The sequence below is a fragment of the Gymnoscopelus braueri genome, assembly GCF_963280865.1.
Source record: "Gymnoscopelus braueri genome assembly, chromosome: 5".
In the NCBI taxonomy this organism is placed as follows: domain Eukaryota; kingdom Metazoa; phylum Chordata; class Actinopteri; order Myctophiformes; family Myctophidae; genus Gymnoscopelus; species Gymnoscopelus braueri.
The window spans coordinates 20,132,718-20,154,964 of NC_137606.1; the positions used below are offsets into that span (position 1 = coordinate 20,132,718).

Consider the following 22,247-nt stretch of genomic DNA (forward strand, 5'->3'; position numbering starts at 1 on the left):
TGTCTATCTAACTATATATCTCCAGCAATATGTACCGCTTGCCTACAGCTCCCCCCCCCAAATAATATCAGTCCAGTAATGACAGCCCCAGATGTAAGCTCCCAACGCGGTGATTAGCAACACGTTGTTCAACAAATAGCAGATCTACAAGCTCGGTTATTGTGAGCTTGCAGATCTACTATTTTCAAATAGCGTATGTATAAAATAGGTCTGAAGTGGTTAGTGTATGGTTCATAATATAATAATTTATATCAGACAGACAGACAGACACGCCTTTTTTTTCGGTTTAATTTTTTTCATTTTTCTTTTCTGAAACCGCTCCATTAGCGGCGCTAAGGTGGAGCTTGGAGCTTAGGGGTCCATAGCTAAAACCCCCAAAAATGTTAGCCTACAGTGGGCTATATATACAGTACACGTTGTGTATTATTATGTTACAGCATGCACGTGGAAAATCCGGCTTGATATCAATAGAGAAAATAAATTCTAATACATTCTAATAAATTCATGACTGATACCAAATGAAAATATAAACTTGACAGACCATATAAACATTAAAATTATAAGAATTCAAGTACAATTGCCAGAGATCTGGCCAAATGAAATCTCAACTGTTCTGTCTGAATGCGCAAAATATGCCGATATACAATTATTATGAGTGACCCCTTGGGCCAGGGGGGGTTCGGGGGGGGGGGGTGTAGGAGTGGGGGGGTTTAGGAATGTGGATTACAGTAAAATTGTAATGACAAATTCCAAGATGAACTCTGCAGCCGCACTGAGGCGCTCCAAGCCGTCAGATATTCCCCGAGTGTTGGTACCTGGATTGCCTTTCAATAAAACCATATTTGATGGGCATATGTATCACCTACCTGTTACTGATTTGAGAGAATTTTATATTATTGTAATCAGTTCATTATTTCCTGTGTAACCATGAATAAAACTGAAGTGTGTCATTTGGAGCGAATGGCATTGCGTGGCACAAATTGTCTTCTTTGAATAGACTATCATCTTATGTAAACGCAATTGACACAAGGAATTGATTGACACTCTCACATCTGCTGATAATAGGACAATTATAATCACAGACATTCCTGGAGAATTAGAAGATAGAATGTTGTGTGCCAGGCTGTGGGTGTGTTTAGATATGCGCAACAGCGCATTGGTTTGTATTGTATTGGACCAGTGCGCAATGAATAATGATGATATTATTATTATTATTATAATAATCCTTGAATAGCGACGTGTAGGCTATCTTGTGGGTTTTCATTGGCTGAGCAGTCTGACAATCCCCTATGAGCGTCAGTCATTGGCCGACCGCTGTTGGTCCCACCCAGCCCAGTAAATACAAAATGTGATTGGAATGGACGTCAAACGGACCCGCCTCTGGTCCCGCCTCCGCTCCCCCCCGCCTCCCTGCGATGTTTCGAGTAGAATGTTTCAGAGTTTCAGCACCTGCATGCCTCTGAGGCTCTGCCTCTGCTGCTGCTGCGTGCGTTCAGAGATTTGAGGAGAGTGTGCTGCTGTGTGTGTGACGCTGAATCACAGTTTCAAAATAAAGTTTAACCATTGAATTTTTTTCCCAGTCTTTCAACAATAAAGTTGCTAGTTTCAAAAACGATCCCCATTTACAAGGTTTCAAACATGGAAAACAAAAATAATACCCAAGGAGAACAGTGCCAAAATGCATATTCTGAAAGTGTGTTTGTGACCAATTTGAAACTCTGAAAATGTGTTGACGAAACACTGTAAAATGTGTTTACAGAGATTTGAGAAACACTTTCAGCCTATCAACACTTTTTTCAAAGATTCAAAACGAGTTTTCAAACCTTTCAAACCTTTTGAACCCTTTATTTTAAGTCAGGAGTTTACAAGGTTTCAAACATGGAAAACAAAATAATACCCAGGTAGAACAGTGCCAAAATGCATATTCTGAAAGTGTGTTTGTGACAAATTTGAAACTCTGAAAATGTGTTGGCGAAACACTGTAAAATATGTTTTCAGAGATTTGAATTTTTTTTTCGGCCTATCAACACTTTTTTCAGAGATTCAACACTTTTTTCAGAGATTCAACACTTTTTTCAGAGATTCAAATATTTTTTCAGAGATTCGAAACGAGTTTTCAGTCTTGCAAAAAAGGTTTTCAAGGTTCTGAAACCTTTATTTGAAGTTAGGAGTATTGGCAGTGATCCGATTCCATAGTTCTCATGTCTTACTAAATTAAGTACACCAATCAATCACACCAGATCACAAACTAAGGCTGGTTTAGCCGCAAGCAACTCTTAGATTATATTTTTAACATCTGGAAACAACGTTAAACTCACCAACATTACAGCTTTACGGAAAGCTTGGATTATCCTCTTTGTATCTCCAAAGTTTTTGTTTCATAAAAATCCACCATAGACATGTTATGAGCTACTTTATGTCATTAAATTCCGTGCAGGTGATTATTTTTCTATGTGTCAGAGTTTGGAATCGCTCGTTATCAATAACGCAACGTCCTGCTACCTCCTGTATTATGAGACATTTAGAAACGGGAGGCAGCAGGACCGTTGAGTGATTTCCAACGAGCGCTTCCAAACTCCATCATTTAGAAAAATAATATTGACATAAAGTAGCTCATAACATGTCTATGGTGGATTTTAATGAAAAAAATACTTAATAGAAGGAGGATAATTCAAGCTTTCCGTACAGCTGTAATGTTGGTGAGTTTAACGTTGTTTAATACAATCAGACAGGACTTTTCTGTTTGGGCTCTCTGTCAAGGGTTGGTATTGCAACTCTAGATCCCGGATATTAAAAATAGAAACTAAGAGTTGCTTGCGGCTAAAGCTGGATTATAGAACGTTATGTGACATTTCTCTTTCCTTTTACTCTTTATTTAGCTGATGAAGAGTTTGATGAGCTGTGCTTTGAGTTTGGCCTGGAGCTGGATGAAATAGTAAGTGAATGGTGTCTCTAGGAGAGCTCTGTCTTATTATTATTAATATTTAGTGCCCTGTTAAAGGCAGGTTCAGGTTATTGTTGTGAAAATAAGAGTTAAATAGCTCTATACTCTGATTTAGACTACTAGACTCTAGTCTATGGGGAGACCCCTGTTAGTGAACAAACACTCTAGTCACTAGAGAGTTTATCCACTAACAGGGGTCTCTCCAGCTCTTTAGTAAACAGAAAATACATTTTCAGGTCGGACTCAAGAGTCAGGACAACAGTTTTATCCAATTAGGAGAGAGAACTCATACAGGATAAACAAGTGAAATTGGAACTTGGAAGTGATGATGACAAAGAAAAGAGCAGACACATTTGAAATTGGAAGCTGATATGGATACTCTCTCTCCTGATATGGTGAAATTGGCAACCCACATGAAAGAGTCATTTTCTGTTTGAGTTGGAGAGACGGGAGACCCCTGTTACTGAACAAACACTATAGCAATGATTACTATCAGAATATTGAGTGTTGACTTTTGTAAAAAAAGAAAAAACATCACTTACACTACCTTTAACAATATTAAGATGATTACTGCACTTGCATGGATCCATCCTGTAGCTATAATGTATAATAATTTAACGCTGAGAGCGTACAAATGGAACCATATGGAATTGTAATGGTCCATTTGGTTCCATGCACACTCTCAGTTAAATTAACTGAGTATTTCACTGCAATTTGTGGTCACCTCACTGGTTAGGGTCACTGTGACTTTGTTGTCAGGGCCCCCCGACAGTGGAACGACCTGCCTTAGGAGTTCAGACTTGCTAAATCAGTGTTCTCTATAAACATACTTGTATCTAAAGGCCTTACTTTCCATAGATTGAAAGGTCTTGTAATTTGTAACTTCTTGTTTGATCTCCAATTTTTTTTTATTTCTTACTACGTTTTATATACATGCATTAATGCCTGATGCATTATTGTCTGCCAGGCCGGATGGCCGATGGCCAGCCCAGAGACTATCTTTGAAATCTGCCTTATGGTGGCGCTGTAACAACAGATTTTCAGAAATTTCGTGTTTTCTTGAAAATGAACTTTTGCTACTACTAATTGCAGATTATCTCTGGAGTCATGCGATCAAGCTGTATCAGTAAAAAAAATCTGTTTCCAATTGGCTATGACTGCCTTCTAAACTAGTTAGCGGGCCCATTAGGCAACATGGCCTGGTAGAACTTTTCTAGTTTTGTTCTGTTTTTTGCCTTTTTTGTAAAGCACTTTCTGATTTTCGCCTTGATGAAGACCGCTTGAGGTCGGTTGCAGTTTGCCTTGTGTTAATAAAGGCTGTTTCCTACTTTTTACAGTTGAGGGCCAGGATTCTCTGTTTTTATCAAAAAACAATTATCCCACTTTCTAACATTATAGACATTATATACATGCTCTATTCTATTACTGCATTTATATTGTCATCTTTTAATAATTCTCCTGTCATACTCTTCTAACTTTGTTAATGCTGTATGTCATTTCCTGGATCAACCACAACACTGTTTTATATATATATATGATAACATAATAAATGGGCCACCCTGCTGGCTCAACCAGTATGCATTCCACCTAAGCACAGATTTAATTACGATGTGCTGCTCTGCTCAAATTCTGCTTATGACTTGTGTCATGTTATCCTTTCTCTCTGCCAACACTTTTCCTGTCTCTGGTTTTCTGTCTAATTAAGCAGAAAGGCCTCAAGACAAATTTTTAGGAAAGAGAATATCTAATATCAACATGCCACATACTGTATTGCCTAAACATTCATATGCCTTACCTCAACACAGACCTCTGAGAAGGAGTTAATAAGCCGCGAGCAGGGCGGATCCAAGGCGTCGGAGGCATCTGATGTCATACTGTACAAGATTGATGTGCCGGCTAACCGCTATGACTTGTTGTGTCTGGAGGGCCTGGTCCGTGGACTGCAGGTCTTCAAGGACAAGTGAGTTGGACTTTGTTTGGAGCTGTGCGGCAGCGGTATGCTTTCTTTTGGGTGCTCGTCGTTACAATACTTACTGGATGCTTGAATGTTGCTTTTGTGGCTGTGCTGATGTTGCGTCTGTGTTCCAGGATGGAGGCCCCTCGCTACAGGCGTGTAAGGCCAGCCAGCGGAGAGCCCCAGAGGCTGATCATCTCTCAGGAGGTGGGTGGAAAACTTGGGAATCTACTCCTTTTATTTAACAAACAAAGGCTTTGTGACAGTGGTTTGCAAACTTTAAAATGTCGAGGACTCCCATAACTCTGAGAGTGTACAGGGTCCATTTAATTTCATGTGTGCACTCCCAGAGTTATAGACCTGTACGGGTCCATTTGGAACCCCCTCAAGGAACCTGGAGGGTCCCTGGACCCCACTTTGAGAACCACTGCTTTATGATAATAAAGCATATGCAATATGCGATATATAAGCCAACAGTAAGGCCGCTCATATTTTGTTAGCTGGTTAGAATCTGGGTCACTTCCATACAGTATGTAGCTGAGGTCCTAACTGTCCTGTGTGTATGTGTGTGTGTGTGTGTGTGTGTGCGCAGACCGCAGCAGTACGACCCCACGCCGTGGCAGCTGTGTTGAGGGACATTACCTTCACCCAGGAGCGCTATGACAGCTTCATCGAACTGCAGGACAAACTCCACCAGAACATCTGCAGGTCGGACATGATTCCTCTACATCACCATCACCTGTGCATAGTAAAAGACTAAAGACCCTCAGTCATTTTTTACACTCTTGAGTTAAATGAACACTTTGTTTTGTTACTTTACCCCTGTGGCCTCCCAACACAACTCAACACATGCCTATTATGGATTGTTTTCCATGTGTGGGATTTCCCTTTGGTATGAAAGTCTTGTGGAATGGTTACTGTTGGTGGATGTGGTTTGTGAAAAGCATGTGATCATGACCATTTCCTGAGTGCTACCAAAGTGTTTTTCCCTCTCAAACCAGTACAAACATAGACATGGCGCCCTAAAATATTCTAAATCAAGGGGTTTCATAAGTTCAGTTGCTTGACTGGACATTTAAATCATGTCCATTTAGCTATGCAGTCCAAGGTTCTACCAAAGTTCAACATGGCTTTCACAAGTACATGCAATATAAAACACACTGAATAACAAACAGCTGACAGACCAAAACACTTGAATTGAATTGAGTGCAATAGCCTGCAAAGTCAGTTTAGACCTTTAGAGATCATCTTGAGAAAATAGAAGCTGGGAAAGGTTTGAAATCCATATTTGTACCTTTTATCATGTTAGCGTTAACTGAGATGAACTCATAAATTACTTCCAGGAAAAGGGCATTGGTGGCCATTGGAACTCATGACCTGGACACCATCTCAGGCCCCTTCACCTACACAGCTAAACCCCCTGGTGACATCTGCTTCAAACCCCTCAACCAGACCAAAGAGTACACTGCTACAGAACTTATGAGCCTCTATAAGGTAAGCAGCGATTGTTTTTTTGACAGGAAGAGGTAATTATTGCGGATGGTGCTGCTAACTCAGAGGTGTGGTTATGTTCCATACAGACAGACAGCCACTTGAGGCACTATCTTCACATCATTGAAGATAAACCATTGTACCCAGTGATCTATGACAGCAACGGTGTTGTTCTGTCCATGCCACCCATCATAAACGGTGAATACTGCGGTTTTCATGTCTCTTTCCACCTCCCTCTCTGTCAAACTATGGTATACACATCTCACGTACCTCACCTCTCAATACTTAAGAGTGGTTATTTGTACGGATGAAACAATTGATTGGAAAATGTATCTGCTTATATTTTAGAAATCAAATCATTGGTTTGATATTACAGTATCATGTAAAAAATCTAAATTATTTCTGAATACATGTCTTTGTTCCATTATTATAAAAAGAAAATGTTTTTTACTGCTGGGTAATTTTTACTTTTGCTTAAACATTTCAATGTGCCTTTCCCTGCCCTTTTATGTGAGAAATCAACCTCATTGATAATTTTTTTTTTAGCCATTTAGATGCTCTTATCAAGAGTGACTTACAAGTGCAAGATCAGAGTAAATGCATGAATCTGGTTCAACAAACGACAGGGTAAATAGTCTCCTAAAGTAGAGTGCAAAGAAAAACACTACTTAACAATTGACAGACTAAACGCCTATGAAAAGAATTGTTAATTGCAGCCATTGTCATTGACAGTTCTTTTATTATTTTTTTGCAGGGGATCGTTCCAAAATTTCCCTGAAGACCAAAAATGTCTTCATCGAGTGCACGGCCACAGACCTCACCAAGGTATGACTCAGGAATGCATGACACAATGCCTCTGATACTGTAGCTGTTAACCACTGAACTTAAACGAACATGACTATGTTTCCTTCCAGGCAAAGATTGTTCTGGACATGATGGTGACCATGTTCAGCCAGTACTGTTCACTGCCTTTCATGTGAGTTCTGAACAACAGACACAACATCTTTGTGCTTCTCTGCTCATCCACAAAATGAGACTGTAAAGTTGACATTCTTTCTGTTCTGTCACTGTATAACTGTATATTTGTCACTGGGTTCTGTCTCTTAATATGTGTATGCATCTATATCTATTTGTCTCTCTCAGGGTAGAGGAGGCGGAGGTGGTGTACCCAGACGGCAGAATCTGCATGTACCCGGTAGTGTATTTAAATCACTCGCGTTTCACATCAAATCAAAGTTTTTTTCTTATTTGCACAATAACAGTCAATGTACATTGAAATGATTGAGCTTTGAGTTTATCATGCAACTTCAGCAATAATAAAAATGAACCATTATACAAAGTTAAGTAGTATTGTAGTGACACCATAATAAAAATCTATTATAGACTCAACAGTAGAGAGACTGAGGGCAGACGAGGGGAAAGTCACGCTGTACCAGCCTCAAGCCAGAAATTAAACTGGGGTCTTTGTGCTTATATGGTATATACTACTTTATCTGGTCCACTATTACCAGTGTGCCCCTACACTTAGGGCTGGGCAATTAACCGGAAATGTATCGAAATTGACATTTAGAACCTCTCCCCAGCTTGGGGAATCTTGCTCACGATGGTTAATTCAGTTAATGATTTCCAGAATGCATGCGCTCATGTGTTGAGACTTGAGAGTTATGTAATTTAAATAAAATCACTGGTGCATATCCATTGATTGCCTAATAAGGTTATTGGATTCATTTGAATTGCCTGCCAATCACCATTAAAACATGGAAGAGGAATTGACTTGAACTGAGTTTTCGCCACCGGCCAGTCTCTCATTGTTTACATCGCTCTGGTAAAAAGCTGTGTCGCAACCCAAAAATAACAGATCTACAAGTTATCAACATGCAGCATTGTTGTAAAAAAATATTTATGACTTAATTAGTTTAGCATATTTGCAGTACAGACCTTGTCAGGGAACTGTGAGGGCAGTGTAAAAAAAGAAGAAAAAGCGCATAAAATAATTCATTAATCATAATCGAGGGTGAAATTTGAAATTATTTTGTGATTGATTTGAAGTCATATAGGCCTGCTGTCTTTGTTCTGATGTGTGTGTTTGCTTTCTATTGCTGCTTGTTATCTATATCGACTGCTAATCCGTATCAGATTTCACCTCACAGATCAATACAGTTTTATCTTGTTCAGTCAGCCTCCAGGGTGTTTTTCCTGATACAGCTTATTGGTGAGAAGAAGCCCTCATGATTCTCTGGTCATTTCATTGTGATTGTAGGAGCTAGCCTACAGGAAGCAGAGGCTGTCCAGTGACTACATCAACCGTAAAGTTGGCATCAGGTCAGTGAAACTAAGTGCGATGGAAGTGGTTAAGATTTTTTTTTCTTTTTGCAAGCACATGTGGGGTACATGTGCTGATCTTGGATAGAATCCTACCAGAACCTTTCTATTTATTGCCTCTTCTCTATTTCTATACACTGTGTCCCTCTGAGCTTTCCTGCTGTCTTTCCCAATAAAAAGTACAAATGGGTGCAGACTAATGCTTCTCTTTAAATAAATATCTAAATTATGATCATAGGTGCTTTTTTCAAGAATCCTAGGAAAGCACTCAAGCTGTACAGTATATTTGCAATTGAAAACATCAACTTATAACTCAAGATTTTGTGTTGTGATGTTGTGTTGAGTTTGTTGTTTTTCCCCCAAATCATTTTTGAGTTCATCTTTTGTTGCATTTTTGTTTGAATTTCCCTTATTGGAGTATTATTAGAACTTGAATGGGAATGAGATTGAGCATGTGGTTCTGTTCCTCAGTGAGTCAACGGAGCGCATTGCCCAGCTGCTGACCAGGATGTGCCTGAGCTCCCAGGTCACGGGGGTCGGGGATGAAATCGAGGTGGAGATACCCCCCACACGCCCTGATGTCATCCACGCCTGTGACATCATGGAGGACGCCGCCACGGCCTTCGGCTTCAACAACATCCCACGCACAACACCGCGCACCTACACTGTGGCCAATCAGGTACCTGGATTTCTGTTGTGTTTTGTCTGACTCACTCAGTCACTCACTCTCCGTTGTTGGTGCAATAATCACTCAGTCATTTCTGGGTTCTGGTTTCATATTGGCACGAGTGAACTTGGAAACATAATTTTCCCAAAACATTCCATTCAGGGCTCAAACCCTAGAAATGGCTGAAAACAACTTCTGAATGATTATCAACTGTGTTCAGGTTTCAGTGTAACTGCCAAGCAGCGTTGCTAATGAAATGTTTATGTTCTACTCCATAAAAGAACCGCATATCCAAACACTTGGCTGGTTGCATTTCAATAGGGGAATGTATCATTTGGAACCTGTGTGAAGAAGAGGATACATAGTCCATGGGCCAAGACCCCAAATTTAACAAATCGATACCATCTGGGTGGGCAAATTCGAGTTGTGATTTTTGTATTCCTATACATCCCTAGATTATGTTTGTATATGATAGACCTCGCTGACTAGACTGGTAGCTTATTTGTGTTTTCACCTCTTAAAGTAATGGACTGTCATTCAAAAACGACCAAGTGCCATCTTATTTCATTATATCCTCTCCCTGGGGTGCGTCTGCAGACTCTGCACTACTGGCAACCCGCAGATACTTGTAATAAGCTCCTATTTCATGTTTGATTTCATCATTGATTTCATCATTGATTTCATCATTGCAATGTGTTTTCCAATTAGTCACAAAGGTAACACATGCATTTCATATAATTCTTTATAAACGTACTGATCTCTCTATGTTGTCCTGTAATGCATGGGATTAATGAGAGAGACACTCGCGTAGCCAGACTATATCACTGCGTGGATATGAGTCTGGTGCTTCCATGAGGACGTTTTTTTTCCCAAGGGGCGGGATCAAAACAATGGCCCTCGACGCAATTGGTTAGACCTACAACCAACTACCAATTACAGTCTCCCATATTCGAATACTGGGCCCTGATTGGCCCCCCACGTCTTCTGGAGCAGGAAATGGATTCACAACGGAGCGGTGCCAGACCCAGATCGCAGAGTGCAATGTTTTTTTGCACTCGCAGATTCGTCTGGTCCCAGGCTAAGAGAGAGAGTGTTTTCCATCTACTGGATATAGTCTTACCCATTAATTTCGGTCAAAATGGCACGTTTGACCAGAAACAGTAACGGTGTAACAAAGTTGAATAAACCACAAAAATTTCAACAGTAGGGAGGTAATCATAAGGTCTTGACGTCAGGCAATCGGATGAATAACACAATAATTATGATTTGGGAAAGTTATAAACTTGAAGTACCCTAACCCTCTTTGGTGCATGTAAGGTGCTACTGTTGCCTTCTCTAGAAGCATCATTCCAAATAGAACAGTCAGAAAGCTGAAAGAGCGTGTTGGCTTCAGAGAGTAGAGAGTCTGGGTGGACTTGGAACAGCAGGGTTAAATGAGGAATTCTCTAAAAGCTCTGTGACCGACACCTGATGCTGATGGACATCATGTCGGAAGCCGTAAAATGCTCCTCAGGGCTCCTTCCAGGAGGTGAACCTCTGCTGTATGTTTGCCCTTTAGCCACAGAAGGAAGCCTTTCCAGGCAAGCCTCATTCATCAATGCTTTTGTAGACATACAGTATTTATGACATCAGCTACTGGCCCTTCTGCAAAGACACAAGACTCCACAAAGCGGTCCCTCAACCTTTGAATCATTTCCCTAGAATGGAAAGTAGATTACAAATCCATGTGTATGCAGATGCAAACACATTGCTTTTATTACCTTTTTTATAAATGTTTTAGTTAAAGGGATATTTCACTTTCAAACATGTTTGGGGTCATTTTAACGTCTACTCAGGCTTTTGTGTGCACCCCAGACCGTTTTTAAGTTGCTTGATTCAGTATAGATATTTGATATTCATTCCATCTGACATACCCCCTTCCTATACAAGCCCATTATCACTTCAAACTCCATTTTACCCATGATGGGTAAAAACACCCATCCTTGGTCCTGGTGACTGATATTGACCTTCTAACAGCAAAGTGACAGGTTTCAGTTTCTGATATTTTATGTCATTTTATGTCATACAGTGATGTAGGAAATCAAAGGAAGGTTAACCCATTAAGACCTGAGGCGATTCTTTAAAAAAATCAAAATCATAACAGTTTTTGGATAAAAAAATCAAGATGTTTCAAAAATAGCAGATCTACAAGCTCATAGTGCGGCACTCGGTGCCGCGCTATGAGCTTGTATATCGGCTATTTTTGAATAGCGAAAGACATCTAAAGTGACACAGATGCGTTCCAGGTATCAATGGGTTAATGTGTACCTGAAATACCCATGTCACTTATCATGTCTGTTCTCACAGTTTCCTCTAAATAAGCTGACGGAGCTGTTGAGACAGGACCTGGCTGCTGCTGGGTACACAGAGGCCCTCACCTTTGCTCTGGTAAGGGATGCTTCCAGCTGCTTGTTCTCGCTCCCAGGAGAATGTGCCTCCATTGAGTAATTTGTCCCTCCTCTCTATTTCTAGTGTTCCCAAGAAGACATAGCAGACAAGCTTGGCAAGAAGCTCTCCGAGACCAGGGCTGCTCACATCTCCAACCCCAAGACTGCCGAGTTTCAGGTCTGATACTGACTCCCCACCTGCATTTTACCTGAAACGTTTTATTCCACTAATAATCAGAATAATAGCCCAATCAGAATACAAATGTCACCTGTAACCACCTTGATCAGCATTAACTGGTCCATATAATAGAAATGTCATTCTATTAGAAAGGACCCTTTTATAATCTGTTTGACCGCAGAAAGTCTGTCCTTTAAACGCCTTACAATTACTTTCTACGGTTGGAATGTCTCAGCGCAGCTCTCTTGCTCTCTAGTTTGTTCAAGACAACTTGCACAATTAACTGCATTGGAGGCAGGGGTTTTAAATTCAATATTTAATCCATGCTTGCCGGTTGCACTGCACATATGGGGTTTATTCTGGGTTAGTGAAAATAAAAATAAGTCCCATACACATTGACTTCACAGGCTTTTGACATTATAAAAAAAAGAAGTTTCAGTAGAAAGCTTCAGTAGAAAGCACATTACTAAATCCATAATGGTGTCAAGCACTCAAAGTTGATCCATCTTTTTCTGTAGCCTGTAGTGAAGTGTTTGATTTGCTGTTACATATGCAAGAACCCTTTCTGATAACTGTGTGGCGCATGTAAACGGGTCACCTTATCTGATCATTTTATTTATTTAAAAACTTAAGGGGGAATCAATCAGACTGATTAAATTTGACTCATGTAGCCCTAGCTACTGAGTACGCCTGACAAACTTCCTTTGGAAGTCTCTATGGAAAGACGTTAATTAGTGAGTAGGTATATACAGGTGTACTGTGAAGGGTTGGTTACTATGAACCTCTGAAAAGTCAACACTTCCATTATTCTGAAGTGTGTATTTAGTAGTTGGCAAATTAAGAGGATGCACCAGAGCTGCTAAATAACTGTCCTTATGTGGTTTCCTCTCTTTCTACCTTATCATCGCTGTTGGGCAGAAAAATTGTATCCATATTTATCTTTTTATGATTTTCATAAATGAATGCCCTATTTTATCATATGACGCTGTCACGCAAAAACAGCTGATCTGCAATTGACAGCGAAGTTATAATATAAACATGGATCTAGGAGTCTTTTTTTTGTCAATATATTTTTGAATTCAAGTCTACAAATAGAACCTTATGGATTATAGTTATTGAGTGTACATTGTAAAAACAGACCATTCTGGGTAATCCAAAAAGGTACCCAATTTTTCTGTTAAATGAACACAGGATTTTACTTTGTGTGTGGACTGTAAAAAACAACATTGAATTGTGGTTTCTATTTGATTAGTCGGATTTCCACCACCAGAGTGAGCTGTTTGTCCTCCTGGCATGCTGACTCTCAAACATGGTTCTGTTTATAATGTCAGCACAATGTCTCTCCACCAGGTGGCGCGCACCACCCTTTTGCCTGGCCTACTGAAGACTGTGGCAGCCAACAGGCAGATGCCTCTACCACTCAAGTTGTTTGAGATCTCTGATGTGGTGCTAAAGGATGACAGCAAAGGTGTGTACTGTAGGTGTGATGCTAGTTTGTGTGGGGGAGATAATTAACATAAACTGTTTCTGTCACTTACTCACTTTAACACACATACGGGAAACCCATGCCTGTTAACAGATAACATTTTTAAGGCACAGATCTTTTTCGACCTGGAACGCATCTGTGTCACTTTAGAATTCTTTAGCTATTCAAAAATAGCAGATATACAAGCTCATAGCGCGGCACCGAGTGCCGCGCTATGAGCTTGTAGATCTGCTATTTTTTTTAAATCGTGAAAAAATATTTTGTACATTATTTTTGAAAAACTGTTAGGATTTTGATTTTTTTAAAGAATCGCCTCAGGTCTTAAAGGGTTAACCATCGTCCCTATTTTGGGCATGTCATTAGAGTCGAACTTTTTCAAACATTTGTAAAGAGCGAAAATAGCTCATCTACAAGCTCTCAGTGCTATTTTCGAAAAGCAGATTGTGAGCTTGTGGATGTTCTATTGAAGATGACGTTGAAATAGAGCTTAAGTGGTTAAAGATTACACACAGTCGCACACACAAAAACCTGTTCCTCTGCCAGATGACGCAAAGCGCACACAAAAAGGTTATCTTTGTTGAAGATTGCTCGCACACCGTGTCCCTCCCCTCACCCCTGCTCTCTTCCTCCTTCCTCCAGACGTAGGGGCCAGGAACAGCCGGCGTCTGTGCGCCATCTACTACAAGAGCTCAGGCTTCGAGCTGATCCTCGGCCTGCTGGACCGCGTCATGCAGCTGTTGGAGGTGAAGCGAGTGCGGGGAGAAGGCTACCACATCCAGGCTGCAGACGGTAAGAGGCCCCCTGGGAGAGGGAGAGCAGCCAGAAAAGTAGGGTTGTGATATAGTGGTGCTGAGTCTCTTGGCAAATACCCTCAAAAGCATGGATTTCCCCGGGATAAGGACAATCCCAGAGCCAGATCATTTTTAAACCCTATTCATTTTCCAACCTAATGTCCGTTAATTTATCATATGAAATGCATAAAAAAAAAGCAACAGTAACAGTTACAATTGCCCATTTTCTCCATATCGCTCATTACCACTGCTAGAACTTTCCCTGGTCCGAACAATGAGTACTACAATACCCAGCTTTATGACATTCTCTTTCTTCCAATATCTCAGAATCTTCCTCGCCCGGTGCTCTCAATCATGTCTCGCATGGTTAGTGAGCAGTGTACTCTAGCTCATCCTATATGAGTATGGCTGCAGTGTGTTGTTTTGCAGGACACTACTGCCTTCAAAATAAGTGGTTCCTGGAACTAGGTCAAGTTCTTGCAGTGATACCAAGAGATGCATAGAAGATGGCCAAGGATAGTTGGTGTTTTTTCTGTATGCAGTTTGAAAAATCACACCCAGTGTGAAGTGAGCGGTGCTATTTATGAGCGAAGTTTTAAGTTAATGACATCATGTGTCTCGCTAGCCAATCACAGCATGTCCTGCAAAGATAAGTATTCAGACCCTTTTCTATGACACTTGTATATTTGCACCGCTCGGTGCTCAAAAATAACAGTGGTCATCACAGTGATGGAAGCTCACTTAAAAAAAAAAGGATTTTTTTTTGAAGTGAGTGGTGCTATTTATGAGTTATTAATTTCATCATGCGTCTCGCTAGCCAATCACAGTACGTCACAGCCAATCAGCCAATCACAGTACAGCGAAAGACACATTTTCGCGACGGAAAGAAAAACTTTCGCCAAGGATGGGTCCCAAACCCACTTATAGGAGCGGCTACACCGCTCAAGAATGCCATAATATCCTCCTATAATTTGCCAATACTCTGTAGTGGTAGGTAGGTAGGGTGGTGAGACCATCGCCATGGTTACGGGGCTGCCCAGCTGTGGGATGGCCCCGCGAGCTATGGGACGAACTGCCTCCCGGGTTGCCAGATCATGTGCGCATATCCCCCCACGGATGCGTCGACCGGGTTGGACTAGTTCCTTTAAACCTGCAAATATGAATCAAGAATCATAAACAATAAGATTTATTTGTCACTACTCATACCGATACAAGCAGCGAAATGAAAGTATGCTAAGGTCAGCAATAGTGTGCTAACAGCAACATAACAATAAAGATATAAGACTAAAATAAAGATAAAACCCCATGACGTGGTGGTAGCCTAGTGTCTGGAATATAGAATGTGCATTAAAGGGGTAGTTCACCCCCCAAATAACTTTTTTTCTATTGATTACTCACCCCATGGAGCCTTGAATTCATGGATATTTTTTTGTTTTTGTCGCATTCCTTCCTTTATTATTTGATTATAATAAATTTAGCCCCATTGATTCCGGTAGGAGACACAAATGCATTTGTGTCTCCTACCGGAATCAATGGGGACACATTTATTATAATCAAATTATTGGCTTAGGAATGTGACAAAAACAAAAAAATATCTATGAATTCAAGGCTCCAGATGGTCAGTAATCAATAGAAAAAAAGTTATTTTGGGGGTGAACCACCCCTTTAAGGTATAGAGAAACAAATCTGGGTCAAATGAGTTTAATATTCATTTTCTGCATGAATCCAACCTATAAATAGATACACATTGATCTAATATCTCTTGTGAGGTCACATGAGCATAAACATCAATACTAGAGGCAATCCCCAGTCTGAGATGGCCTCCCCACTGTAAAATACTCTCTGCATGTGGGCTCGTGGGCTGTCAGCTAGCGCTGTTTGCAGACCACAGCACCATGTGTCTCTGCTCAGGAGGTTGTGATTGAATGTGACTTTGTAGGACAGAAGAGTGAGAGTTGGTGTGCTCATACCAGGCGTCATGAAGCAGCTGGTTTACCCAAACCTTTCCATTCCATCTTTCCATTAGACAAGACAAAATAAAAACTTAAGAAGCTTTGTCTCTGAAAGCTTTTCTCCTCACTGCATTAAGCCGTTTTCGCTCATCATCTGTCGCCCGCTAAAAGCACATTTAACTTGAAAACATTAATTAAATTAAATGAAAATGTATTCCCACTGTCCCTACTGTCCATCTCCTAATGGTGATCTATTTACCAATGCCAACAGCTTTACGTTTGGTTTGGTTTGTCGTACGATGAATAGTGAAAATAGATGATCTCCTGTGGGTCTCATAAGTCATTTTAGGTTTTGGACTTGATTTTCTCTCTCTCACCCCCACCCCCCTTTCACTGCCTTCCTTTCTTCCTCACTTTCTCCTTCTCTCACCCCTCTTTCTGTCTGTACATACCTTCCTCTCTCTCTCTCTCCGTTTCTCTTTCTCTCTCCCTTTGTCTGTCCATACTTTCTCTCTCTCCCTATCCATACATACAATCCTCTTTTTATGGTCTCTCTCTCTTGGTCTCTGTCAGTCTGTCTCTCTCTCTCTCCCCCCTCCCTCCAAGGTCACACCACAGGATATCTATATGTCTCTGCTGGTCCAATCAGACAGGAGACAAATCAATGGGCTCAAGTATCATTGAGGGAGAGAGAGATGATGATGGAGGGAAAGAAAGAGAGAAAGAAAGAAGTGGGGGCAGAGAGAAAGACAGAATGGTGGTGATGGAGGGAGAGAGACAGGAGGAAGAGGCAGATGGGTGAGAGAGAAAGAGGGATGAGGACAGATTGATGGAGAGATATAAAAAAGGAGGGAGAGAGAGAAGGGTGAAAGCATGTGATGTCTGCAGTGGGGGAGAGAGAGTGAGTCATGTCGCCTGCTGCCTGGTTTCTCACAAACACCGACTTGTCTCTCACACACACACACACACACACACACACACACGCGCACACGCTCTCTCAATTCAATTATATTCATAGGGACTTTATTGGCGTGAGAAACACATTTATATTGCCAAAAAAGTGTCAAAAACTAAAACAAAAAATGCACGTACAATTAATATAAAGATTTAGGCATACTTTAAACAATGTAACATTGCAACATTGTAGGTAAAATTACCTTGCACATTTAAAAAAATATGCTTTGCTATTAAAAACATACATTCATAGTATGTGTGCACATTGCTGTACATATAGGGAGTTTTTATTTTTTAAATTTGTCATGTGAAACTCTCTTTGGGTGTTTGTAATCTGTGGGTAGTCTGTGTACAGTTGGCAGGTAGTTATGAAGTGCAGCTGAGTTTCCATCTCATCTTGTGTGCAATGTGTGAGCAGTCTGTCTTCTCCTGGGAGCCAGGCCTGCCTGTAGCGGCCTACCTCGATGGCGAGGCTCTTTACTTCAAGAGTAACTGTAACGCACTTCTCATCGGGATCCCTAGCAAGAGCATCCAGAAGCTTCAGTACATCCTTAACAGTGCTGCTAGGATCCTGATGAGAGTGCGGAAATACGAACACATCACACCCATCCTCCATTCACTACACTGGCTTCCCATCTCTGTTAGGATCGAGTACAAGGTCTCCCTCCTCACCCATCAGTGCATCTACAGCAATGCCCCCTCCTATCTAAAGGAACTCCTCAACCCCCCCGAACTCCACCCGCTCACTCCGCTCTAGAAACTCAAACGCACTCGAGCCCTGCACAACGAATCTCCGCACCATAGGGGATCGGGCCTTCTGCTCAGCTGCTCCTCGACTGTGGAATGCCCTCCCGGACCATCTGAGAGCACCACAGTCCATTGACACTTTTAAAAGGGGCCTAAAACCTTTCTTTTTAACAAGGCATTTGCCTAGATAGAGATGTAGTTGTTTTATCTTTTTAAACTTCTACTGTGTTTTGCTGACTTGATTTGAAGTTGATTCATTTCACTGTTTTATATTTATTGTTGTTTTCTTCTTTATTTTTTTTATTTTTAACCTGTAGCACTTTGAGATTTGTTTCAAATATAAAGTGCGTTACAAATAAAATGTATTATTATTATTACTTACTGTGTCTGTACAGTACATAGCCAGTCACAGAGCTGTGTATTCACTCTGTCTCTAGTGCAGTATTCCCTCTCCTTTCCATGCATTATTCTAAATCTCCCTCCATATGTCAGTATGCCCTTAACCCAATTACAAGGTCATGACCCCTTCTAAGAGCTCACCTGACTGACACACACACACCTTCCTCGCCCCCTCACCCAGCATATGTCCATCCATCCATCCATCCCACCACCACTACCACTCTCCCCCTACACGTCCACTCCAACCCAGCTCTTGAGTGACCACAGCTGGAGCTGGAGTTGGGTGGTTTGGCGGGGGGGGGGGTGTTGTCTGGAGATGTACCGCAGAGCGAGTGGATAAGGGAATAGCTGTCAGCTAGTTTTCCTGCCTCCACTCAAGAGGCCGCCTGGGAAGACCGAAGAGCCTGGAAGAGAGAGCGCAAGATAGAGACAGAGCGAAGAGCTAAAGACAGCCAGATGAAAAGAGTAGTGGAGAGAGGGAAAGACAGAGAGTTAGAGACTCGGGGGGGATTGGTAGTGGAGGAAGAAGCCACTTAAGGAGCAGATGCCTGCGTTCCACTTAACAAGTGTGTCCAATGCAGGGCCCCGGCCCTTGTGCACTCGGCACTCGGGAGCGAGGCGCTGTGATCAATTTAATTGGCATAGGTGTTCAGTCAGTGACCTTGGGATGCGCCGGAAGCCACGCGTTAGAGGACACCACTCAACAAGTCGAGGGATGTGGGTGGAAGCGACGTTTTCATTGACCGATTCCTCACTTGAGATGTACCAGGGCTATTTTTATAGTTGCCATGGCACCGCCCTCGCTAAGTACCAGTACATGACGTGTGTGGTTGCGCACACACATGGTTTTAATGTATTTAACAGACACACGGCACCAACAAACAAGGCAGGGAAAATGGCAAATAGCCTTACTTGGTGCCACACACACACACACACACACACACAATACCACCCGTGTATTTAGTAAGCCTTCATCCATAGTTATGAGAGAACATTGACACAGCAGGTTCTGGAACCCATTAGCAAGGCAGCGTGGGAAGGAGCAGTACACCATGGGAGACTGCCATGTCTGTAGGTGGTAGCTGTAGTCATAGCAACTCTGTATCGAGTCAAGTCTCTCTGACCGGTCTGTCCACATGTCTGAAAGTTTTCATGTTCCATCCTGGAGATAAGATGAGCAAGAGCTTTTTCCTCTCACTGTCTTTTCTGATTCAAGAAATAATTGATCTCAACATCCCCCCCATCCTTCTTTCTCTTTCAGATCCCACCTTTTTTCCCGGCCGCTGCGCAGACATCTTTGCACGCGGGAAGAACATAGGACGCCTTGGGGTGGTCCACCCAGATGTCATCACCCGCTTTGAGCTGACCATGCCCTGCTCTGCCGTGGAGATAGACATCGAACCCTTCCTGTGATTTCACATTCCTTAAACCACTGCCTGTTAAAATGCACCGCTAAACCCACAGTTCTCGCAGCCCAGAATGGAATGACCTTATTTCCAGATTAGTTCATTCACAATGAAAGGCTGAGATGGAGATTTGTTTAAAATACACCCTTTAAGTTCATGATTTATTTATTAAGATGGTCTAATGCCACAACTTGTTATACATAAATAGTTCCTATTTGAGAGGGTAACTGATTGAATTTGGGTCCACATTAGTGGTCATTTGAAATAATGGAAAATTGATGGACCAATTTGTAAAAGTGTTAGTATTGTAAATTTAAAATTCAGGGGGCAGTGTTTAATACCTCAGTGATGGGGGGGTGTTTTCATACAAGTCATAATTTTAATATTAAAGACATTTTAAGACCAAGATCATGTTGCATGTTTATGATGTGGTTGATGTGTGCATGTGTGTGTGTGCTTGTGTCTATTGGAGTGGAGGCTGCTTGTCCTGGGTGGTTAATGCAGTGTTCTTAAGCACTTTCACTTATTATTTCACTGTTGCTTTGTTGCCTTGGTTCTTCCAGTGGTCACACTGTGGAAGCCCGCCACACCCATGACGTCCCCATGCACGAGGCCATAAAGCACAAGTTCCTGACGCAAGACGGATCTCTACCCGCCCCAGTCTCAACCTATTCCGCCAGCACCAAAACGGTCTTTGGTGACCTGAGCACACCTGCTGGTCTCAAAGCCCTCAATGACTTCCTGGCGGATAAAAGTTACATCGAGGGCTTTGTGCTCTCCCAGGCCGACATGGCTGTGTTCGATGCCGTCCCTTCCGTCCCCTCGAAGACACTCTGCCATGCACTACGCTGGTACAACCACATGCGGTCCTTCCAGAGGGAGAGGGCCAGCCTCCCAGCAGCCAAGACTCAGTACGTGTTGGGTGGCGAGGCAAAACCCGGCTCTACAGCTCCCCCCACCTGCCTTGACACCGGTGAAGATGACATCGACCTGTTCGCTTCGGACGAAGAGGAAGAGAGCGCGGAAGCGGTGAGGATCAAGGAGCAGCGCCTGGCCGAGTACGCTGCCAAGAAGTCCAAGAAGCCCGCCCTCATTGCCAAGTCCTCCATCCTGCTGGACGTCAAGCCCTGGGATGACGAGACGGACATGGCAAAGTTAGAGGAGTGCGTCCGCAGCATTAGCATGGACGGGCTGCTGTGGGGGCAGTCCAAGCTGGTGCCTGTGGGTTATGGCATCAGGAAGCTGCAGATAGGCTGCGTGGTGGAGGATGATAAGGTGGGCACAGATCAGCTGGAAGAGGCCATCACCGCCTTCGAGGACTACGTTCAGTCCATGGATGTGGCGGCCTTCAATAAGATCTGAATCGCACTCAACCCTTGCTGCGGTAAAGTCATAACGGTGGCAGCTGAGATGTGCAGCCTGGAACTATGACTCGTGATGTAGGTCCATGACATACTGGACAGTGACTGTTGGGAACAAAAAGCCACTACGCCGTTCAATTAATGTTATACAGCAACCAAACCTGAGGTCGTCCCCCTGACGAGTTTATTTTCACTGAAAATGTCCGGTGTGTGGTCAAATGTTTTTCTGTGAGCTCTCCTATGTCTCATAATAAAGGCATATCTTTTCTGATAGTAGCTTGTATCTGTGTGGGATGTTTTTTTTTTACATGGTTTGTGCTTTATTTCCCCTCAAAGCAGTGGTAGATACTACAGGCATCCTTGCAATGAAGTCTGACAGCATTCCTTCCAGTCTAACCCTACACACTTTGAAGAGGTAGTCTAAAAGATAAACCTTTATTCATCCCCGCAGGGAAATTCAGGCATTATAGCAGCAACCACTGCTATGAATGAATTAGCATGTACAGTCAACAGATGTATGAATATACTTACATCACCAATGAGTATAACTAATATGTACATTCTATTAACAATGAATGATACATGTACAGTACAGAGTATCAACAATGAATATATTGTGACCACTGAGCTAAGCTTGAAGGCCGAAAGTGTAGTCAAACTGGTTAAAATGTTCAACGGAACTGGTCTGAACTTGGTTTGTGTAGGATCTATACGTTGATCAAAGCTGTTTGCGTACTTTTATTTAGCTCACAGGTCACTCGGGTATGTGTAAATCCTCACTGAAAAGCGTCCTTTATATAAGAAGGGGGGATTATGTAATTAAGTAAGATTAGTATTCGTGCTAGAATTGGGTGGTATACTTTGCGGTTTATTGTATATGTACTTAAATAAAATTAATGTTTAAAAAAAAGTTTTAAGAGGAAAGGTCATCCAGCCACCAGAGTTGATAAGGTTCATTCTCCAAGGAGCATGAATGTGCACAGCACGTTTCATGTCAATCTGCCCATTCCATTTTGAGATGGCGTATCTTGTAAGTGGAAATTGTGGCCTATGGGTGGCAGTACATAAAAGGCATGGGGTCACCAAAATCAGCAGATTTCTATATTCAACCTCTGGGGAACATGAAGTTGCACAGCAAATCCTATGGCAATCCAGCCATTAGTTTCCAA

At 42.0% G+C, this 22,247-nt stretch overlaps 1 protein-coding gene across 1 annotated transcript; it reads left to right on the top strand.

The window, feature by feature from the left end:
• The first annotated feature begins 2,808 nt into the window (after nt 1-2,808).
• On the top strand, nt 2,809-21,354 carry LOC308084988 (phenylalanine--tRNA ligase beta subunit-like). The gene is made up of 17 exons (XM_080427999.1): nt 2,809-2,935; nt 4,750-4,904; nt 5,033-5,105; nt 5,491-5,606; nt 6,242-6,392; nt 6,479-6,587; nt 7,144-7,214; nt 7,304-7,365; nt 7,533-7,584; nt 8,650-8,711; nt 9,183-9,390; nt 11,725-11,805; nt 11,890-11,982; nt 13,333-13,450; nt 14,108-14,257; nt 19,573-19,720; nt 20,281-21,354. Exons 3-17 carry the CDS (start codon nt 5,034-5,036, stop codon nt 21,077-21,079), a joined length of 2,292 nt encoding a protein of 763 aa, XP_080284125.1. The 5' UTR covers nt 2,809-2,935; nt 4,750-4,904; nt 5,033; the 3' UTR covers nt 21,080-21,354.
• The last annotated feature ends 893 nt before the right edge of the window (nt 21,355-22,247 follow it).

Bases quoted from the DNA above. Each gene is read 5' to 3' on its own strand.
- LOC308084988 (XM_080427999.1), top strand. From the start codon at position 5,034: ATGGAGGCCCCTCGCTACAGGCGTGTAAGGCCAGCCAGCGGAGAGCCC. The intron at 7,366-7,532 runs GTGAGTTCTGAA...TGTCTCTCTCAG, and splicing joins TACTGTTCACTGCCTTTCAT to GGTAGAGGAGGCGGAGGTGG. The intron at 14,258-19,572 runs GTAAGAGGCCCC...TTTCTCTTTCAG, and splicing joins CCACATCCAGGCTGCAGACG to ATCCCACCTTTTTTCCCGGC.